The sequence below is a fragment of the Coregonus clupeaformis genome, chromosome 15 (assembly GCF_020615455.1).
Source record: "Coregonus clupeaformis isolate EN_2021a chromosome 15, ASM2061545v1, whole genome shotgun sequence".
NCBI classification, from domain to species: domain Eukaryota; kingdom Metazoa; phylum Chordata; class Actinopteri; order Salmoniformes; family Salmonidae; genus Coregonus; species Coregonus clupeaformis.
In genome coordinates this window covers 10858365-10880864 of record NC_059206.1, presented here as the reverse complement: position 1 = coordinate 10880864, position 22500 = coordinate 10858365, and the positions used below count along the sequence as shown (strand labels likewise).

Below are 22500 nucleotides of genomic sequence, written 5' to 3'. Positions count from 1 at the left end.
ATACAATGAAAAATGTCAATGTAATGAGCATGAAAATAACATTATATACCTTTTTGATTTCCAATCCACCCCCCCTCCCCCCATTTTCCTGGAAATATAAACAAACATTTTGAAAAAACATAAAAATGATACTGAAGCCTTTGACCTCACTTCCTTTTCAATGTGACACATTTTCAACACACACTGAATTTTACTTTTTTTTTTTTTTTTTTAACAAAAAACTGATACAATGTATTATCTAAACACAAAATAACAACAGTCTACATGTAAAAATATAACTTTTACATACACAATTTCAAAATAATGGTAAGTTTGCATTCGTTGCATTCAATTTACAAATGTCTGTGTGTTTTCATTGACAGCTGAATAGCAGTGAGTGGAGGATGATGGAAGTCCGGTCCCTTTTGTCCAGTCAGGGGTGCCATAGTCAGTCATTGTGATGTCACTGCACAGCACGCCAGAGAAGACCGGTCGGTCCCTTTTGTCCAGTCAGGGGTGCCATAGTCAGTCATTGTGATGTCACAGCACAGCACGCCAGAGAAGAAGATTAACAAGTCATGTCTCTTTAACACTGAGACGCCTTTTCAAACCTTCCACCCCATCGCTAAGAAAATAATTAATCACCCCCAGAATAACCGTTCCTCTGAAAACCGGCACCTTCCTTATTTATATATTGTATATATTTTTATATTTATATATATTGATTTTCAAATAGATTATTTTCCAGTTTCAGTGCCTTGTGTTGATTGGATAACTTAAACCACGTTTTAAAAACAGCTGCTGTCGAATCTCCATACGGCAGCAAGTTGTGGTTTAGTTTTTTTTTTTTCATCGACAGAGAAACCAGAACAGACAAAGAATAAGAGAAAGATTAAAAAAGAGAAAAAATTCAGTTTTACACATACAACCACACACTACTGAAGACTACAGTGGCTCACGGACAAGCCGAATATTGATAAAAAGCTGATAGCTATAATACAATGCTCAAAAACAACAGACGTGTCGTTCACTATGGAAACAGCCTGCAACTTGTAATAGAGGAAGGGGTCTGAAACTCGGGGTGCTGGGGCCGCCAGGGGGTTCAACTGACTAAAACAAGGTCCGTTCAGGGACACGCCTTCTAATTACATATAAGCATACAGTACAATTAAATACAGTTTATCCCAAAAATAGTTTTTTTTATTTTTTACTGTTTTTTAAATTCCCAGGTCAGAAAAAAACCTGAATGCATAGACCTAATAACTAACGGTTCCCTAAGCTTGCATCCTACAAAGTTCAGATAATGTTTGCCTCCTCCTCATCGCATTTGAATGATATGAACTCTAAAAGGCACATTGGTAGAAGTTAATGTTAAAATTGCATTTCTGGGGCCTTGGGAGGGGCTGGGGTGGTTTTGGGGGGCAGGGGGCAGGAAGGGAGATCTAGGGAGACAGAGGGGGATGTGAAGTGCTAGACTGGGGTTTAAAATCAGGCAAATCATACAAGGTGATGGACTGCTCGGATTCTGGGATATTCTGTACATCCCCCTCTGGCTGTGCCTTTCCATTGCAGCGTCATTACCAGGAAGGGACATCACCAGGAAGTGTCATCATCACCTGGGAGAGACCTTGACCTTTGACTTGGGTGTCATCAAAGGGGAAAGAGACTTTGCTCTGTTCTGACCTGGTCTGGGTCTCTCTGTGTGACAGACACAGCAAGGAGACATATCTCTGTTCTGACCTGGTCTGGGTCTCTCTGTGTGACAGACACAGCAAGGAGACATATCTCTGTTCTGACCTGGTCTGGGTCTCTCTGCGTGACAGACACAACAAGGAGACATATCTCTGTTCTGACATATCTCTGTTCTGAACTGGTCTGGGTCTCTCTGTCTATCTATCTGTCCCCCTTTATTTTCCTTCCTTCCTTCCTTCCTTCCTTCCTTCCTTCCTTCCTTCCTTCCTTCCTTCCTTCCTTCCTTCCTTCCTTCCTTCCTTCCTTCCTTCCTTCCTTCCTTCCTTCCTTCCTTCCTTCTGTAACATGGAGTAACGAAGAGTAACACTACCAACGGCCTGCCCTCTAATCACAAGGTTCCATTTGCTCATCTGCTCCGCCCACGCAAAGGAATGGCCAATGAAAACACATTTCAATCTGAATCAGGACGTCTGCTGGTTTGGAGTGGCTATGAGTTAGCAATGTTTCCCCTCTCTCCTCTCTAGCAGTGTTGGGGGTAACACCTTACAAAGTGACGCGTTAGAGTACTCAAATTATTTTTTTGTGGTAACGAGTAACTTAACGTGTTAGTTTTTCAATTTAAGAAATCAGATACTTAGTTACTTTTTCAAATAAGCAAATCGTTAATTTTAAATATTATTCCCTTTGCCAAATAAAAAATTAAAAACTCTTCCCATAAGTTCACGCTCTTCCTGTCTCTTCAAGAACGTTGTGGCAGGAAGCTAACAAGGTGGCAGAGACAACAGCTTCTACGTGGTGAAAGTTTTCACATGATTTAGAATTGGAGAAAAACATTATAATAAAATGTTAACTGAGCCTCGGGGCTCAGCGCCTGTCAACGCCCTCGGGGCTCAGCGCCTGTCAACGCCCTCGCGGCTCAGCGGCTGTCAAAGCCCTCGGGGCTCAGCGCCTGTCAACGCCCTCGGGGCTCAGCGCCTGTCAACGCCCTCGGGGCTCAGCGCCTGTCAACGCCCTCGGGGCTCAGCGCCTGTCAACGCCCTCGGGGCTCAGCGCCTGTCAACGCCCTCGGGGTTCAGCGTCTGTCAACGCCCTCTGGGCTCAGCTCCTGTCAACACCCTCGGGGCTCAGCGCCTGTCAACGCCCTCGGGGCTCAGCGTCTGTCAACTCCGAAGAACTCAACTTCAAATATCAAGAAGCACCATCAGGCCAAGCACAGCTCCACCAGACCCACGCCAGCCGATTGCCGTTGATGCTGAGGATGACGGTGCTTCTGCTCCAAAACAGCAAAAGCTTTAATATCTTATTTTATCTTTCCTTATTATCATAATGTGTATACATATTTCCTCCTTCACGCATTTTTTTTGTGGAACAGTTACATTTCAATATATGCTGCTGAACTACAAATGTCAAATAATAATGCGATTAAAAATTAAGACATTGTTTATTGCAAAATACACGGTTCAATTTACTAAAACAACTGAAACAACTATTAGGAAATCTGACAGAGATCTCGGTCTTGAGCTCGCCCATGATGTCCGATGACATCAGTGCAGCACCGAGGGTTAAGTAGGTAGAACTCCCTCTACTGGCCAAAAGAATGACCAACACGCGCAAGACATTTTCAGAGGGTTTTCTTGTTTTTGGTAACGCAAAAGTATTGTCCACAGAGTTACTTTCCACAGTAAGTAACAGTGTAATGTAAGAAGTTACTTTTAATGGCAGTAACATTGTAACCTAACGAGTTACTTTTAAAAGTAATGTTCCCCAACACTGCTTTCTAGTATTCAGCTATACTAGCCAACTTAGGGGCCAAAAACAAAGTGTTATCTTAAAATGTATCTGTTCTGTTTTTAGATTAGAAGTACACATTTTTTTAATCATTATTGCATGTTTTAAAAGAATTCTTGAAATTTTACATAATCTCTACTTTTTTTTCTTTTTTCTTTTTCTATATATACCCCCCCTCTCCAGACTGACTGATTGATTTTTCGTATATATCTATTTAACTTAAACATCAAGGAGGAGTTCAGGCACGACTGCAAGAGTTTCCACAGTGTGGAGAAGATTGCCATTCAGTTGAGACAGCAGCTGAGTCCTGCAACATAATGATATGTCTCCCATCATCACGTAGCTGCGTTTACTTTTTTTGTGTTACTTTTTTCTTTTTCTTTAACATATATAATAACTTTTTTTTTTTTTTACTGGGAATGCTTAAAAGAAGAAGAAGAAGAAGAAGAAGAAGAAGGAGAAGAAGAAGGAACATCTCTGTTATGTTTTCGATATACATTTGCAGTTCGTTCATTTCTACAGAAGACGAAAGACATTGGTCAGATCAGGTGGTCAGATCGATCGTTGATTGACGTGATCGGTTGATTGATTGGTTCAGGAAATAGGAGAATGTTGTCAAAGGAAGTGGTCGCTCATCATCTTGATGAACTCCGGGAGCTTGGACCTACAGGAGGACAGAAGGGGGTTAGAGACAGCTGTGGGACACTGTACTCACCTGTTACCTGTACAAACCAATCAACAAACACACACACACACACACACACACACACACACACAAGACAGACAGACAGACACATAAACAGACAGACAGACATACAGACACAGACGGACAGACAGACAGACAGACAGACACACACACAACTGAGAAGGAACTAAAGGTAAAACATTGAGATGGACACCCTAGGCCCTAAAAATAACCTTCAAAAGGCCCTAAACGTATGTGCCTTCCACATAAGATTAAGATATCGAGAAAACACATCCAACCTTCAGGTACCTCACTACAAGGTGCTGTACTCCATATCTCTACGATGTGGAGACAATCAGCATTCTTCACGTTCTCTCCTATCCTCTTTGTTCACTGATAACACTTAGTTAATTAACTACACCATCTGGTTAAAGAACTGGCTTAGGAGAGGCCTGTCAAGAAGAAAGGTTTCAATGACTGTAATTGGTGGTTGTTTTCCCCTACTGAACTTTGTTGAACGCACTGACTGTAACGCCAGTTGCTCTGGATAAGAACATCTGACTAGAATGTAAAAAAATGTAAATGTTTTTTCATACTACTGTCTTTCTCATAGTGTACGCATGACATTCAATTATAGACCGTGTGAAACAATCGAATCAAAACAATACAACGCATCACACAATCAAAACCACAGGATAGTTTTCACTGAGTTTCACACAATGAGTTAAAGCAAGTCAACTACACACACACAGCAGAACAAAACGAGCACACACTTACTGCCAATCTGTTGTTAAAATGTACCCGGGGTATTGTTTCAATAGGTCGTAGGCTTTGATTACGGCCCCTCCATTGTTAGCAACTCCGCTCATTCAATTTCAATCAATTTGGACTAAAAGGCTACGTGGGAGAAATGATCCACATTGTCATCATTTGTCCTGTAATTCTGATTGAGTTTGTATTATTCATCTGGGTTGCAAATGTCGTCAAAACGACAATTCAAGCCATTTTCACAATGCGAGCCAAGCCACTGTGGAAGACTGATAACTAGATTTTTTGTATTTATTTTTTTAACCATTTTACTATTTTGTATTACTTTCTTGGCAAATGGAGCCAGAATGCTTTTTTTCTTCTTCAATTATAATTGTTATCCACCCAATTGTTTTAGGTTAATGGTAAGTTATGGTACACGTGTTTTCACAGCAGATTAGTTTAAAGTGAATATCTTCTGACCATTTAGGGGTTTTTACATTTGTCCCATTGGGTTGGAGGCGTCCCCCATGGCGTGGTGTGCCCCGGCCAGGGAGAGGGCCGCTCCGCCGTCCGACGAACCTTTTTCCTCCTCACGTCTCTTCAGACACGCAGCCTTAGGGTTCAGGTTCCTCTCTAGAGACACAGACGCACACAGACGGATGGACGCAAACACACAAGTAAGTCTTTAAGAACTGGAGCAGCGCCACCGTGTGGATCTGAGAAAATATTGTTCTATATCTGTTAAAACTATGGAGCCAATCCTAATTTCACTTAAATCAGATTTTCACTTAGTAATGCATTGACATCAATAGGAAGCTGAGTGAAAATTTGACTTAAATGTTAAGATTCAGCCACAGCCAGGCCTAAAGAATAATGCACCCTGGTGTGTGTTGGTGTGTGTGTGTGTGTGTATTTTCTCTGACCTCTGATTTGCTGCTCCAGGCTCAGTAGGTGTGTGTGTATGTGTGTGTGTAGTAGTAGTAAGAGTACTAGTACTAGAAATAGATTTATAAAGTACTACTACTACTACTACTACTACTACTACTACTACTATTACTATTACTAATACTGCTGCTACTACTACTACTACTACTACTACTACTACTACTACTACTACTACTACTACTACTACTACTACTACTACTACTACTACTACTACTACTACTACTACTACTACTACTACTACTCCTACCACTACTACTACTACTACCACTACTACTACTACTACTACTACTACTACTACTACTACTACTACTACTACTACTACTACTACTACTACTACTACTACTACTACTACTACTACTAATACTAATACTAATACTACTCCTACCACTACTACACACACACACACACACCCACACATACTGAGCCACATACTGAGCCAGGAGCAGCAAGTGAAATCTTGTGTGTCTGTCTCTATGTGTGTCTGTCTCTATGTGTGTCTGTCTCTATGTGTGTCTATGTGTGTCTGTCTCTATGTGTGTCTGTCTCTATGTGTGTCTGTGTGTGTCTGTCTCTATGTGTGTCTTTCTCTATGTCTGTGTCTCTATGTGTGTGTGTCTCTATGTCTGTGTCTCTATATGTGTGTGTCCCTGTATATATATATATATATGTGTGTGTGTGTGTGTGTCAGGTCCCTATGTATATATATACATATAAACACTACCGGTCAAAAGTTTTAGAACACCTACTCAATCAAGTGTTTTTCTTTATTTGTACTATTTTCTACATTGTAGAATAATAGTGAAGACATCAAAACTATAAAATAACACATATGGAATCATGTAGTAACCATAAAAGTGCTAAACAAATCAAAATATATTTTCTATTTGAGATTCTTCAAATAGCCACCCATTCCCTTGACCACAGCTTTGCACAGTCTTGGCATTCTCTCAACCAGCTTCACCTGGAATGCTTTTCCAACAGTCTTGAAGGAGTTCCCACATATGCTAAGCACTTGTTGGCTGCATTCCTTCCCTCTGCGGTCCGACTCATCCCAAACCATCTCAATTTGGTTGAGGTCGGGAGATTGTGGAGGCCAGGTCATCTGATGCAGCACTCCATCACTCTCCTTCTTGGTCAAATAGCCCTTACACAGCCTAGAGGTGTGTTGGGTCATTGTCGTGTTGAAAAACAAATGATAGTCTCACTAAGCCCAAATCAGATGGGATGGTGTATCGCTGCAGAATGCTGTGGTAGCCATGCTGGTTAAGTGTGCCTTGAATTCTAAATAAATCACCAGCAAAGCACCCCCACACCATAACACCTCCTCCTCCATGCTTTACGGTGGGAAATACACATGCGGAGATCATCCGTTCACCCACACCACGTCTCACAAAGACACAGCGGTTTGAACCAAAAATCTCCAATTTAGACTCCAGACCAAAGGACAAATTTCCACCGGTCTAATGTCCATTGCTCGTGTATCTTGGCCCAAGCAAGTCTCTTCTTCTTATTGGTGTCCTTTAGTAGTGGTTTCTTTGCAGCAATTTGACCATGAAGGCCTGATTCACACAGTCTCCTCTGAACAGTTGATGTTGAGATGTGTCTGTTACTTGAACTCTGTGAAGCATTTATTTGGGCTGCAATCTGAGGTGCAGTTAACTCTAATGAACTTATCCTCTGCAGCAGAGGAAACTCTGGGTCTTCCTTTCCTGTGGCGGTCCTCATGAGAGCCAGTTTCATCATAGCGCTTGATGGTTTTTACGACTGCACTTGAAGAAACTTTCAAAGTTCTTGACATTTTCCGTATTGACTGACCTTCATGTCTTAAAGTAATGATGGACTGTAGTTTCTCTTTGCTTATTTGAGCTGTTCTTGCCATAATATGGACTTGGTATTTTACCAAATAGGGCTATCTTCTGTATACCCCCCCTACCTTGTCACAACACAACTGATTGGCTCAAACACATTAAGAAGGAAAGAAATTCCACAAATTAACTTTTAAGAAGGCACACCTGTTAATTGAAATGCATTCCAGGTGACTACCTCATGATGCTGGTTGAGAGAATGTCAAGAGTGTGCAAAGCTGTCATCAAGGCAAAGGGTGGCTAATTTGAAGAATCTCAAATATAAAATACATTTTGATTTGTTGAACACTTTTTTTTTGGTTACTACATGATTCCATATGTGTTATTTCATAGTTTTGATGTCTTCACTATTATTCTACAATGTAGAAAATAGTAAAAAATAAAGAAAAACCCTTGAATGAGCAGGTGTGTCCAAACATTTGACTGGTACTGTATATATATATATATATATATATATATATATATATATATATATATATATATATATATATATATTTATATTTATATATATATTTATGTGTGTGTGTGTCAGGTCCCTTGCCTCTGACTTGCTGCTCCAAACTCAGTATGACGGCCACGGCCTGATGCAGTATGAGCAGTTTGGTCTGTGGCTTGTCGCTCTTCAGGTGCAGCTGCACCATGCGGCCCAGCTCCTTGAAGGCCTCGTTGATGTCACGGACGCGCAGCCGCTCCCGGGCGTTATTGGCCATCCTGCGTTCCTTCTCACGTTCGATCTTCTGCTCCGGAGACAAGTCCTCGTCATCCGCGTTGCTGTGGGACCGACAGGGGACCAGTCAGCGCCAGCTACGGCTAAACCAACGCTTACCCATCCCTAAGCCTTTTGAAATGCCACCACAATGGATGAAGCCAGGTTCAGTCTAAATCTCTGTTGATAGGAGTTGTGATGCCTAACCATTTACCTGTACAGCTGGCTATACTGTATCTATATGTAGATGGTGTTGTAACCTGAAAACAATTAATTTTCAATCATTCAATGCATCTATTTTCAATCGTTCAATGCATCTATTTTCAATCGTTCAATGCACCTATTTTCAATCGTTCGATGCATCTATTTTCAATCGTTCAATGCACCTATTTTCAATCGTTCAATGCACCTATTTTCAATTGTTCAATGCACCTATTTTCAATCGTTCAATGCATCTATTTTCAATCGTTCAATGCATCTATTTTCAATCGTTCAATGCATATATTTTCAATCGTTCAATGCATCTATTTTCAATCGTTCAATGCACCTATTTTCAATCGTTCAATGCACCTATTTTCAATCGTTCAATGCATCTATTTTCAATCGTTCAATGCACCTATTTTCAATCGTTCAATGCACCTATTTTCAATCGTTCAATGCACCTATTTTCAATCGTTCAATGCATATATTTTCAATCGTTCAATGCACCTATTTTCAATCGTTCAATGCACCTATTTTCAATCGTTCAATGAATCTATTTTCAATCGTTCAATGCATCTATTTTCAATCGTTCAATGCACCTATTTTCAATCGTTCAATGCACCTTTTTTCAATCGTTCAATGCATCTATTTTCAATCGTTCAATGCACCTATTTTCAATCGTTCAATGCATCTATTTTCAATCGTTCAATGCATCTATTTTCAATCGTTCAATGCATCTATTTTCAATCGTTCAATGCATCTATTTTCAATCGTTCAATGAACCTATTTTCAATCGTTCAATGCATCTATTTTCAATCGTTCAATGCACCTATTTTCAATCGTTCAATGCATCTATTTTCAATCGTTCAATGCACCTATTTTCAATCGTTCAATGCATCTATTTTCAATCGTTCAATGCACCTATTTTCAATCGTTCAATGCATCTATTTTCAATCGTTCAATGCATCTATTTTCAATCGTTCAATGCACCTATTTTCAATCGTTCAATGCATCTATTTACAATCGTTCAATGGACCTATTTTCAATCGTTCAACGCACCTATTTTCAATCGTTCAATGCATCTATTTTCAATCGTTCAATGCATCTATTTTGAATCGTTCAATGCATCTATTTTCAATCGTTCAATGCAACTCTAGTACTGCAAGATACCAATAACAATATTTGTTTCATCATCATGATCATCTGGGGTTGGGGTCCGAAAATGTCTGATTGTATCATTCCAGGCGGAAGGGCTATAAACGCAGTGATATCACAGCGTTTATCCTGGATGGTGCAGCTTGGGAATGAGGAAGTGGGGGCCTTCGCTGGTGTGTGAGAGACAGCTAAAACACGGCTCAAGTCCATAGACAAGACTGGAATTACGGAATTACCCAAAGGAGAAGAACTTCTGAGAAAACAATGAATGATTGATTTGATTGATTTGTTATTAAAGTATGTATGCATTCAACAGAAATGTAAGTGTGATGTGAGTGTTGGAAAACCTTTTGGGAAATTTAAAAGTATGTTTTTGTATTTTACTGTCATAATGTCTATGTAGTTAAGAACAATGTTGCAGATAGATAAGCAAGTATATTTGAGAATGTATTTCACTTTGTGGGTTATCCAAGTCTTTCTAGTCGTTGTTGATTAATTAATTTAGCTGTCCCTCAAATCACACTGTTCACTTAATCAAAATCACACTGTTCACTTCATCAAAATCACACTGTTCACTTCATCAAAATCACACTGTTCACTTCATCAAAATCACACTGTTCACTTCATCAAAATCACACTGTTCACTTCATCAAAATCACACTGTTCACTTCATCGAAATCACACTGTTCACTTCATCAAAATCCGTTGTAAGTGGTATTTAAATGAAGCGAGCAATGTGGACATGGCTACCTAGATCTTGACCTATCAATAGATGTGATCTAGATCTTGACCTATCAATAGATGTGATCTAGATCTTGACCTATCAATAGACTTGAGGTCCTTGTTGTCAGGCTCCTCTTTCTTGGCCTCCATAGATCTGGCATCCTGCAGGTTCTCATCCCCCTCGTCCTCTGACTTGATCTCTGACGAGACAGACGAGGCACTCTGGCCCTGGAGACCACTGGAGAGAGCTGGGGAGAGGGGGTGGAGAGAGTGGAGGAGAGGGGGGATGGAGAGAGTGGAGGAGACGGGGGAGAGGAGGAAGAGAGGGGGGAGGAGGGAGGAGGGGAAGGGAGGAAGGGATGGGGAGAGAGAGAAGAGGAGACAGAGAAAATATACAGTTTATTAAAGCCACAAACCTTCATTAGTTCTCCTTTTTTGTTAACCAAACAGCAGCCCTGCCATTTGGTTTGTTCTTTTGTAAACATTTGGCAGCTTTCAACATACTTACTTTCATCAACTGGCAGCTTTTCTAACAATAAGGTATATTACCTTATTATTAAAGTTTTGGAGTGGCTTCTAATACCCGAACGGATCTTTTATTTCTGTGTCAAAACATGATTTTGTCACGAGTTCAGTAACATTTGCTCGATTTTGTGGATCCACGACTATGGTGTATCGTCATTAGCTAGCTAGCTAACGTTAGCTTGCTAGCGACGCTAGTGTTAGCTAGCTAGCCAGCATTAGCTACCTAGCTAGTAAGCTCTAGTCTAGTCCAATGGCTAGCTGGATGACCAGTGGTGACAGTAAGATCCTTATTAGACTCAAGGCCCTAATACGTTTTATCGTGCAGAAATAGCAAAGAGAATACTGTTTGATGAGCTAGCTAAATTAGCTAGCAAGGTATACCAGTTATCAAAGAGGACGCTAGCTAGCTTTGCATGCATGGCAGGACCAGTGTTGTCATAGATGGTAGACCGACTCTGGTGTTTTCAGTGGAGACAGTTTTCAGGGACCTAACAGATAACAACATAAAGTGAACAGAGATGGGGAGATACAGTGCATTCGGTAAAGTATTCAGACCCCTATACTTTTTCCACATGTTGTTACGTTACAGCCTTATTCTAAAATGGATTAAATACGTTTTTCCCCCCCCCTCATCAATCTACAAACAGTACCCCATAATGACAAAGCAAAAACAGGTTTTTAAACATTTCTGCTAATTTATAAAAAAAAATAAAACTGAAATATCACATTTACGTATTCAAACCCTTTACTCAGTACTTTGTTGAAGCACCTTTGGCAGCGATTACAGCCTTGATTATTTTTGGGTATGATGCTACATGCTTGGCACCCCTGTATTTTGGGAGTTTCTCCCATTCTTCTCTGCAGATCCTCTCAAGCTCTGTCAGGTTGGATGGGGAGCGTCGCTGCACAGGTATTTTCAGGTCTCTCCAGAGATGTTCGATCGGGTTCAAGTCCATGCTCTGGCTGGGCCACTCAAGGACATTCAGAGACTTGTCCCGAAGCCACTCCTGCGTTGTCTTGGCTGTGTGCTTAGGGTCGTTGTGCTGTTGGAAGGTGAACCTTCGCACCAGTCTGAGGTCCTGAGCGCTCTGGAGCAGGTTTTCATCAAGGATCTCTCTCATGAGGCGACGCACAATTGGCCCAGCATCGTCCGGGATAGGGGAGGGTTTGGCCGGCCGGGATGTCCTTGTCCCATCGCGCTCTAGCGACTCCTGTGGCGGGCCGGGCGCATGCACGCTGACACGGTCGCCAGTTGTACGGTGTTTTCTCCGACACATTAGTGCTTCCGGGTTAAGCAAGCAGTGTTTCGGAGGACGCATTGCTCTCGACCTTCGCCTCTCCCGAGTCCGTACGGCAGTTGCAGCGATGGGACAAGACTGTAACTACCAATTGGATATCACAAAATTGGGAAGAAAAAGCGGTAAAGAGTAAAAAAAGAAATAGAATGATGGAGGCCACTGTGTTCTTGGGGACCTTCAATGCTGCAGAATGTTTTTGGTACCCTTCCCCCAGATCTGTGCCTCGACACAATCCTGTCTCGGAGCTCTACGGACAATTCCTTCGACCTCATGGCTTGGTTTTTGCTCTGACATGCACTGTCAACTGTGGGACCTTATATAGATAGGTGTGTGCTTTTCCAAATCATGTCCAATCATTTGAATTGACCACAGGTGGACTCCAATCAAGTTGTAGAAACATCTTAAGGACGATCAATGGAAACAGGATGCACCTGAGCTCAATTTCGAGTCTCATAGCAAAGGGTCTGAATACTTATGTAAATAAAGTATTTCTGTTTTTTATTTGTAATACATTTGCTAAAAATTCTAAAAACCCATTTTTGACTTTGCCATTATGGAATATTGTGTGTAGATTGATGAGGAAAATGTTAATTTAATCAATTTTAAAATAAGGCTGTAATGTAACAAAATGTGGAAAAAGGGAAGGGGTCTGAATACTTTCCGAATGCACTGTATAAATGATGGTTAGGGAGAAATCAACCATGCGACCACTAGGTATCATCATATCCCCATTTCAACAGTACATGATAGAGTCCACTAGCTTGCTGCACTGGTGTAAAATGTCACTATTGCATTTGGTGTGTATATTAACATATCTGGGAGATTTTGGAGAACAATTATGGATCTATGTATTTTCTCTGTAAACTGATTTGATAATTGATTCGCATTTCTGGGGTTGAGGTGAGGCTAACTAAATGAGAAATGGCAATCCAGGAGAAATTAGCGATTAGTGCTTTTTGAGGTCGGTTCAGTTTCGGTTTCGATTATTTGAGTTGAATGCTGTAACAACACAGAATAAAACAATTAATACAAGTCCCATGATGGTAGTGACTGCCCATTACTGCTAATCACTTATTAACCATCATTTATTCACATCGCTTTAATAAAATATATTACATTTGTGTATATTCCATTAGTTTTATTTGATTACTTTTTTATTTAATTCCAAGTCATCATCTCATCTCTATAGAGCTGTTGTCTGACTAAATCACTATTTTAGTAGTTCTTCAAAGTAAATAAGGCATACTTTTATGACTGCTGAATATGTATTTTCAGGTAGAGATATATCACGAAGCAACAGCTGCTCTCTATATCCCCTCACAATCGCGCATTTTTCTGCCTCTTCTGTAGCGGGCGTAAAAGAAACACAGACCGGAAAAGTAGTCGCGCAATGGATTATGGTCATTGTAGTTAATTACCACGTTTTCTGCGCTAAACTATGTAGGATATTGGCCTGTTGTAAACTACAACTCCCTACTACATCGCACAGTTCAGGCTAGAACTGATTTATCTCTAGAGAAACAGCGCACAGAAGAAGAAAAAAAATAAACGATGAAATGGAATTCAAATAATTGAACCGAAGTTGGTCAATTAGTTGTTTAAAAAACTAAAATAATAATAATTATAATTGGTTAATCGCTCACCACTAAGAAATGGAAATACTGTATACTTTGTGATATCAAATGCCTTCTTACACTTTAGAAGATAGGGGATGCAACGAAGCTCACATCTAAACATTCATGAATACAAATGATCTGCAGTACTCCTACATGCTGAGTATAATTATTATAGATACCCCAAAATAGATTGAATGGGGTTGTCATTCACACAGTACGGATGAAAAATCAAGTGCATTTGATCCAAATATGGGTATACGAGGACATCTAGTGGTCACCGGGTTTTTCATACTAGCTATCATTAATGTCTCTTTAAGGAATACATTTACATTTTAGTCATTTAGCAGACGCTCTTATCCAGAGCGATTTACAGTTAGTGAATACATATTATTATTCATACTGGCCCCCCCCCCCCCGTGGGAATCGAACCCACAACCCTGGCGTTGCAAACGCCATGCTCTATCAACTGAGCTACATCCCTGGAATAGTATAAAGTAATCCTTCTACCCCCCCCCCATAAAACAAATAAAACAAAAAGAAAAGTGGTTGTCCCACTGGCTATCATACGTTGAATGCACCGATTTGTAAGTCGCTCTGGATAAGAGCGTCTGCTAAATGATGTAAATGTACATGTATATGTGTTCTATTTACATTTGAGTCGTTTTAGCAGATGCTCTTCCTGACTTTAGATACAATGTGTCGTCATGCTACATTTGCTACATTTGCACACACTGTATATATATTTTCTGTTGTATTTTTGACTTTATGTTTTGTTTTACCCCATATGTAACTCTGTGTTGTTGTTTTTATCGCACTGCTTTGCTTTATCTTGGCCAGGTCGCAGTTGTAAATGAGAACTTGTTCTCAACTGGCTTACCTGGTTAAATAAAGGTGAAATAAAATAAATAAATAAAAATGCATTTGTGCATGCACACTGGTAACTGTCATAGCTATCTTGCTAGCTAACTTAGCTAGCTCATCAAACAGTTATTTTTTTTGTTGCTATTTCTGCACGATGACACTAAATTCTGCACGATGACATTAAAGCGTTGAATCTCATACGGACCTCACTGTCACCACTAGTCATCTTGCTAGCCACGTAGCCAGTAGGGCTGCATCGGTTTCCATTGGACTAGAGCTAGCTAGGCTGGCTAGCTAGGTAGCTAACGCGAACTGATTATCACGTAGCAGCCTGTGCTGACTAGCGTCGCTAGCATGCTAATGTTAGCTAGCTAGCTAATGTCGATACACCATAGTCTTGGGTCCACAAAATCAAGCAAATGGTACAGAACTCATGACAAAATCATGTTTCGACATTGTAGTGGCTATTGATGTTTTGGTTGTTTGCTTTTTGCTTAGTGAAATTGTGAATATAATATTTTTGGCGTTTAACTCTGATTTAACTACTGGTATGTATCTAATCTGGTTTGTATCTAATCTGGTTTCGGCATGAGAGAATTAGTTAAATCCCAAATTTCTGCGAGAATTTGTGCACTCATGGATACGGAGCCTCAGAAAAAAAAATTCTGATCACGGATTAGGAGCCTTAAAGTTTAGAGAATATTCTGATGGTCATTTCAAGGACATGCCAAAGTGAGTTTATTTTAGGTGGTGCCAGACAGACAGACAGATAGACACTACTTTTATCTCTTCAATCATCAGAAAGGAGAGAGAAATATGACTGGAAATTAAAAACAAACATTGGTGCAAACCCCAAAAGAGTAGAGATTAATGTGTGTTTGGCATGCCTGCCTCTCTGAAAACTGTGTCTACCAGGCACACTCATCTGTTTCTCGTGGGAGGGGGGAGGAGGAGGAGGGAAGGGAGGGGGAGACTGAGGGAGTGTCTGCTCTGCGGACAAAAAATGGGTTTGACTGTATGTTCTCACAGTGTCCCCCCTGCCCCTTCTCCCCCCCACCTCCCCTATCACTATCCAGCTGGAGAATACAGCTCTCTGTTTGTTTGACGTCATTCCATGGACCTGTGCCAACATCCCTGTCAACATAAAACACTGTTCCCACACCGTCTCACAACACACACAACACACACAGACACACAGACACACACCACACACACACACAAAGACACACACCACACACACACACACGTACACACAGACACATAAACACACACACACACACACACACACATAAACACACACACACACACACACAGACACACTTTCACAAAAGAAGCCCCTCGTCTCGCACAGATTTCCTCAAAATGCCCTCAATGGCTCAATCACAGAGAAGAAGAGAAACAAAATGGCCGTCTGGCTGCTGTCAGTCTGTATGTATGGGCCTGTATCTGTCTCTCTGTATCTGTCTCTCTGTATCTGTCTCTCTGTATCTGTCTCTCTGTAACTGTCTCTCTGTATGTGGCTCTCGCTGCCAGTGACCCTATGTGTGTCTCTGTTCACAGTCCCTCCCTATGTGCGACACACATAACCACTGCTAGTTTATGCTACAAGGCCTGAAAGGTCCTCAAGCAAAGAGCAGAAAGTGACCTTGTCCTTTCTGTGATGACATAGGTTAGCCAGGAATAGTTGTGCTAGAATATTCCCACACTACCTTATTGTGATACCCTTATAAGACGCCTCTGACTCTACATTGGCCTTATCTTAGTCCCATAAAAAATAAGGCTGTGGCTAGGGATCCAGAGTTTTGTGTTATTGTGTTATTTATTATTTAAAGCTAAGGATCCGGATCACGTTCTGACCATGTGTTATTTAAAGCTAAGGATCCGGATCACATTCTGACCATGTGTTATTTTAAACCTAAGGATCCGGATCACATTCTGACCATGTGTTATTTAAAGCTAAGGAGCCGGATCACTTTCTGACCATGTGTTATCTAAAGCTACGGATCCGGATCACGTTCTGACCATGTGTTATCTAAAGCTAAGGATCCGGATCACGTCTCTGCCTATGTGTTATTTAAAGCTAAGGATCCGGATCACGTCTCTGACCATGTGTTATCTAAAGCTAAGGATCCAGATCACCTTCTGCCCATGTGTTATCTAAAGCTAAGGATCCGGATCACCTTCTGCCCATGTGTTATCTAAAGCTAAGGATCCGGATCGCGTCTCTGCCCATGTGTTATTTAAAGCTAAGGATCCGGATCACGTTCTGACCATGTGTTATCTAAAGCTAATGATCCAGATCACCTTCTGCCCATGTGTTATCTAAAGCTAAGGATCCAGATCACCTTCTGCCCATGTGTTATCTAAAGCTAAGGATCCGGATCACCTTCTGCCCATGTGTTATCTAAAGCTAAGGATCCGGATCGCGTCTCTGCCCATGTGTTATTTAAAGCTAAGGATCCGGATCACGTTCTGACCATGTGTTATCTAAAGCTAATGATCCGGATCACGTCTCTGCCCATGTGTTATCTAAAGCTAAGGATCCGGATCACCTTCTGCCCATGTGTTATCTAAAGCTAAGGATCCGGATCACCTTCTGCCCATGTGTTATCTAAAGCTAAGGATCCGGATCACATTCTGACCATGTGTTATTTAAAGCTAAGGATCTGGATCACCTTCTGCCCATGTGTTATCTAAAGCTAAGGATCCGGATCACATTCTGACCATGTGTTATTTAAAGCTAAGGATCCGGATCACCTTCTGACCATGTGTTATCTAAAGCTACGGATCCGGATCACGTTCTGACAATGTGTTATTTTAAAGCTAAGGATCCGGATCACATTCTGATCATGTGTTATTTTAAAGCTACGGATCCGGATCACGTTCTGACCATGTGTTATCTAAAGCTAAGGATCCGGATCACGTCTCTGCCCATGTGTTATTTAAAGCTAAGGTTCCGGATCACGTTCTGACCATGTGTTATCTAAAGCTAAGGATCCGGATCACGTCTCTGCCCATGTGTTATCTAAAGCTAAGGATCCGGATCACGTTCTGACCATGTGTTATCTAAAGCTAAGGATCCGGATCACGTCTCTGCCCATGTGTTATTTAAAGCTAAGGTTCTGGATCACGTTCTGACCATGTGTTATCTAAAGCTAAGGATCCGGATCACGTCTCTGCCCATGTGTTATCTAAAGCTAAGGATCCGGATCACGTTCTGACCATGTGTTATCTAAAGCTAAGGATCCGGATCACGTTCTGACCATGTGTTATCTAAAGCTAAGGATCCGGATCACGTCTTTACCCCAGTCCTCAGCAGTCCAATCACTGTACCTTTTGCAGAATATCTGTCTGTCCCTGATGTTTTTCCTGGAGAGAAGTGGCTTCTTTGCTGCCCTTCTTGACACCATGCCATCCTCCAAAAGTCTTTGCCTCACTGTGCGTGCAGATGCACTCACACCTGCCTGCTGCCATTCCTGAGCAAGCTCTGCACTGGTGGTGCTCCGATCCCGCAGCTGAATCAACTTTAGGAGACGGTCCTGGCACTTGCTGGACTTTCTTGGGCGCCCTGACGCCTTCTTCACAACAATTGAATCTCTCTCCTTGAAGTTCTTGATGATCCGATAAATGGTTGATTTAGGTGCAATCTTACTAGCAGCAATATCCTTGCCTGTGAAGCCCTTTTTGTGCAAAGCAATGATGACGGCACGTGTTTCCTTGCAGGTAACCATGGTTAACAGAGGAAGAATAATGATTTCAAGCACCACCCTCCTTTTAAAGCTTCCAGTCTGTTATTCTAACTCAATCAGCATGACAGAGTGATCTCCAGCCTTGTCCTTGTCAACACTCTCACCTGTGATAACGAGAGAATCACTGACATGATGGCAGCTGGTCCTTTTGTGGCAGGGCTGAAATGCAGTGGAAATGTTTTTTGGGGGATTAAGTTCATTTTCATGGCGAAGAGGGACTTTGCAATTAATTGCAATTCATCTGATCACTCTTGATGACATTCTGGAGTATATGCAAATTGCCATCATCAAAACTGAGGCAGCAGACTTTGTGAAAATTAGTATTTGTGTCATTCTCAAAACTTTAGACCACGACTGTACACTGTAACACTTTAATGCACAGTATTTCTAGTTCCAGTCTCAGCTGCCTCTGTAGTGTGTGTGTGTGTGTGTGTGTGTGTGTGTGTGTGTTTTTGTGTGTGTGTGTGTGTGTGTGTGTGTGTGTGTGTATGCATGTGCATGTGTGTGTGTGTGTGTGTGTGTGTGTGTAGGGATTCTATAAGACTGTGTGTTCCTCCAGTAGGTTTCTCTCTGCGTTCTGTTTTATAGTGTTCAACACCCCATTAGGCAGTTGGCGAGGGCCTCAGGACCACTAGGTGTGTGTGTGTGTGTGTGTGTGTGTGTGTGTGTGTGTGTGTGCGTGCAGTTGGCGAGGGCCTCAGGACGATATGATGCCAAGGAAGACATTTCCAGTCTTTAGACAGGCCTCAGGGCTAATTCACTTCACAGCATCGGTCATATACAATTTCCTTTTACATATTAATATTTGAAATAAGATAGTGTTTTCTCTGTTTAATCATAATTACTCACACATTCACATGTGGACCCTGCCAAGTGCACTGATTATATTGTTTGTAATGTATGAATGTGGCTCTATGGTTAGCTTGACAAAAAAATATTTAATCTATTCAAATGTTTGTTTTTCACTATTTGTTTTTTCTACTAGAATTACTATCACGCACACCCTCATCCCCCACCCTCTCCCCCACACACACCCTCTCCCCACCCTCTCACCCACCCTCTCCCCCCACCCTCTCCCCCCACCCTCTCCCCCCACCCTCTCCCCCCCACGCACACCCTCTCCCCCACCCTCTCCCCCACCCTCTCCCCCACCCTCTCCCCCCCCACGCACACCCTCATCCCCCACCCTCTCCCCCACCCTCTCACCCACCCTCTCCCCACACACACCCTCTCCCCACCCTCTCACCCACCCTCTCCCCCACCCTCTCCCCCACCCTCTCCCCCCACCCTCTCCCCCCCACGCACACCCTCATCCCCCCACCCTCTCCCCCCACCCTCTCCCCCACCCTCTCCCCCCACGCACACCCTCATCCCCACCCTCTCCCCCCCCTCTCCCCACCCTCTCCCCCCACACACCCTCTCCCCCACCCTCTCCCCCACCCTCTCCCCACCCTCTCCCCCCACACACCCTCTCCCCACCCTCTCCCCAACCTCTCCCCACACTCTCCCCCCACACACACCCTCTCCCCACACTCTCCCCCCCACCCTCTCCTCTCCCCCACCCTCTCCCCCAACCTCTCCCCCACACTCTCCCCCCGACACACACCCTCTCCCCACACTCTCCCCCCACCCTCTCCCCTCTCCCCACCCCTCTCCCCAACCTCTCCCCACACACCCTCTCCCCACACTCTCCCCCCACCCTCTCCTCTCTCCCCCCACCCTCTCCCCACCCTCTCCCCCCACCCTCTCCTCTCTCCCCCACCCTCTCCCCCCACACACCCTCTCCCCACCCTCTCCCCACCCTCTCCCCCACCCTCTCCCCCACCCTCTCCCCCCACACACACCCTCTCCCCCACCCTCTCCCCCACCCTCTCCCCCCACACACACCCTCTCCCCCACCCTCTCCCCCACCCTCTCCCCACCCTCTCCCCCACCCTCTCCCCACCCTCTCCCCCCACACACCCTCTCCCCACCCTCTCCCCGCCCTCTCCCCCACCCTCTCCCCCCACACACACCCTCTCCCCACACTCTCCCCCGACCCACACCCTCTCCCTCTCCCCACCCTCTCCCCACCCTCTCCTCTCCCACCCTCTCCCCCACACACACCCTCTCCCCACCCTCTCCCCACCCTCTCCCCCCCGACACACACCCTCTCCCCCACCCTCTCCCCCACACACCCTCTCCCCACCCTCTCCCCACCCTCTCCCCCCACCCTCTCCCCCCACACACACCCTCTCCCCACCCCTCTCCCCACCCTCTCCCCCCACCCTCTCCTCTCCCCCCACCCTCTCCCCCGACACACACCCTCTCCCCACCCTCTCCCCCCACCCTCTCCCCACCCTCTCCCCCCACCCTCTCCCCCCACACACCCTCTCCTCTCCCCCCCACCCTCCCCCCCCACCCCACACATCCTCTCCCCCCACCCTCTCCCCCCCACACACCCTCTCCCCCCCGCGATATGGTACTCACCCCGGTATGTATCAGTCTGGTGTAGATTTGGTGACGTGGCAGACTGCTGGGGGAGCTGGGGGACTGGCACTTGGTTGGGTCTGATGGGATGGATGCCCACGCCACCATCCTCCCTGTGAGAGCCCACCTGCAGGGAATCAGAGAGGGGAACACGTTAACGTCAGGACGGGTACGACTCAAACACACGTCACGATGCGGACCCAGGCCCCTGAATACAAACAGCAGCTCATGACTCATACATTGAATAATATTACTAGCTATAAGTATACCTTTATACAGTTGAAGTCGGAAGTTTACATACACTTAGGTTGGAGTCATTAAAACTCGTTTTTCAACCACTCCACAAATGTCTTGTTAACAAACTATAGTTTTGGCAAGTCGGTTAGGACATCTACTTTGTGCATGACACAAGTAATTTTTCCAACAATTGTTTACAGACAGATTATTTCACTTATAATTCACTGTATCACAATTCCAGTGGGTCAGAAGTTTACATACACTAAGTTGACTGTGCCTTTAAACAGCTTGGAAAATTCCAGAAAATGATGTCATGACTTTAGAAGCTTCCGATAGGCTAATTGACATCATTTGAGTCAATTGGATGTGTACCTGTGGATGTATTTCAAGGCCTACCTTCAAACTCAGTGCCTCAGCTTGACATCATGGGAAAATCTAAAGAAATCAGCCAAGACCTCAGAAAAAAAATTGTAGACCTCCACAAGTCTGGTTCATCCTTGGGAGCAATTTCCAAACGCCTGAAGGTACCACGTTCATCTGTACAAACAATAGTACGCAACTATAAACACCATGGGAGGAGACGCGTTCTGTCTCCTAGAGATGAACGTACTTTGGTGCGAAAAGTGCAAATCAATCCCAGAACAACAGCAAAGGACCTTGTGAAGATGCTGGAGGAAACATGTACAAAAGTATCTATATCCACAGTAAAACAAGTCCTATATCGACATAACCTGAAAGGCTGCTCAGCAAAGAAGAAGCCACTGCTCCAAAACCGCCATAAAAAAGCCAGACTACGGTTTGCAACTGCACATGGGGACAAAGATCGTACTTTTTGGAGAAATGTCCTCTGGTCTGATTAAACAAAAATAGAACTGTTTGGCCATAATGACCATCGTTATGTTTGGAGGAAAAAGGGGGTGGCTTGCAAGCCGAAGAACACCATCCCAACCGTGAAGCACGGGGGTGGCAGCATCATGCTGTGGGGGTGCTTTGCTGCAGGAGGGACTGGTGCACTTCACAAAATAGATGGCATCATGAGGAAGGAAAATTATGTAGATATATTGAAGCAACATCTCAAGACATCAGTCAGGAAGTTAAAGCTTGGTCGCAAATGGGTCTTCCAAATGGACAATGACCCCAAGCATACTTCCAAAGTTGTGGCAAAATGGCTTAAGGACAACAAAGTCAAGGTATTGGAGTGGCCATCACAAAGCCCTGACCTCAATCCTATAGAACTTTTGTGGGCAGAACTGAAA

General features: G+C 43.4%; 1 protein-coding gene across 11 annotated transcripts in view; it reads right to left on the bottom strand.

The window, feature by feature from the left end:
* Positions 1 to 1979: 1979 nt before the first annotated feature.
* Positions 1980 to 22500, bottom strand: part of LOC121581840 (transcription factor 4) — a 340785-nt gene continuing 320264 nt past the window's right edge. For 8 of the 11 annotated variants that reach the window (XM_045224978.1, XM_045224979.1, XM_045224976.1 and 5 more), the window contains 5 exons: positions 21008 to 21134; positions 10587 to 10737; positions 8246 to 8475; positions 5392 to 5527; positions 1980 to 4123 (listed from right to left, as the gene is read on the bottom strand). In XM_045224978.1, the coding sequence (XP_045080913.1) occupies positions 4075 to 4123; positions 5392 to 5527; positions 8246 to 8475; positions 10587 to 10737; positions 21008 to 21134 (693 nt within the window). In that variant the 3' untranslated portion in view covers positions 1980 to 4074. Of the gene's footprint in view, positions 4124 to 5374; positions 5528 to 8245; positions 8476 to 10586; positions 10738 to 21007; positions 21135 to 22500 lie in introns of all 11 variants that reach the window. The other 3 variants (XM_045224980.1, XM_045224982.1, XM_041897208.2) reach the window with 1 other exon arrangement.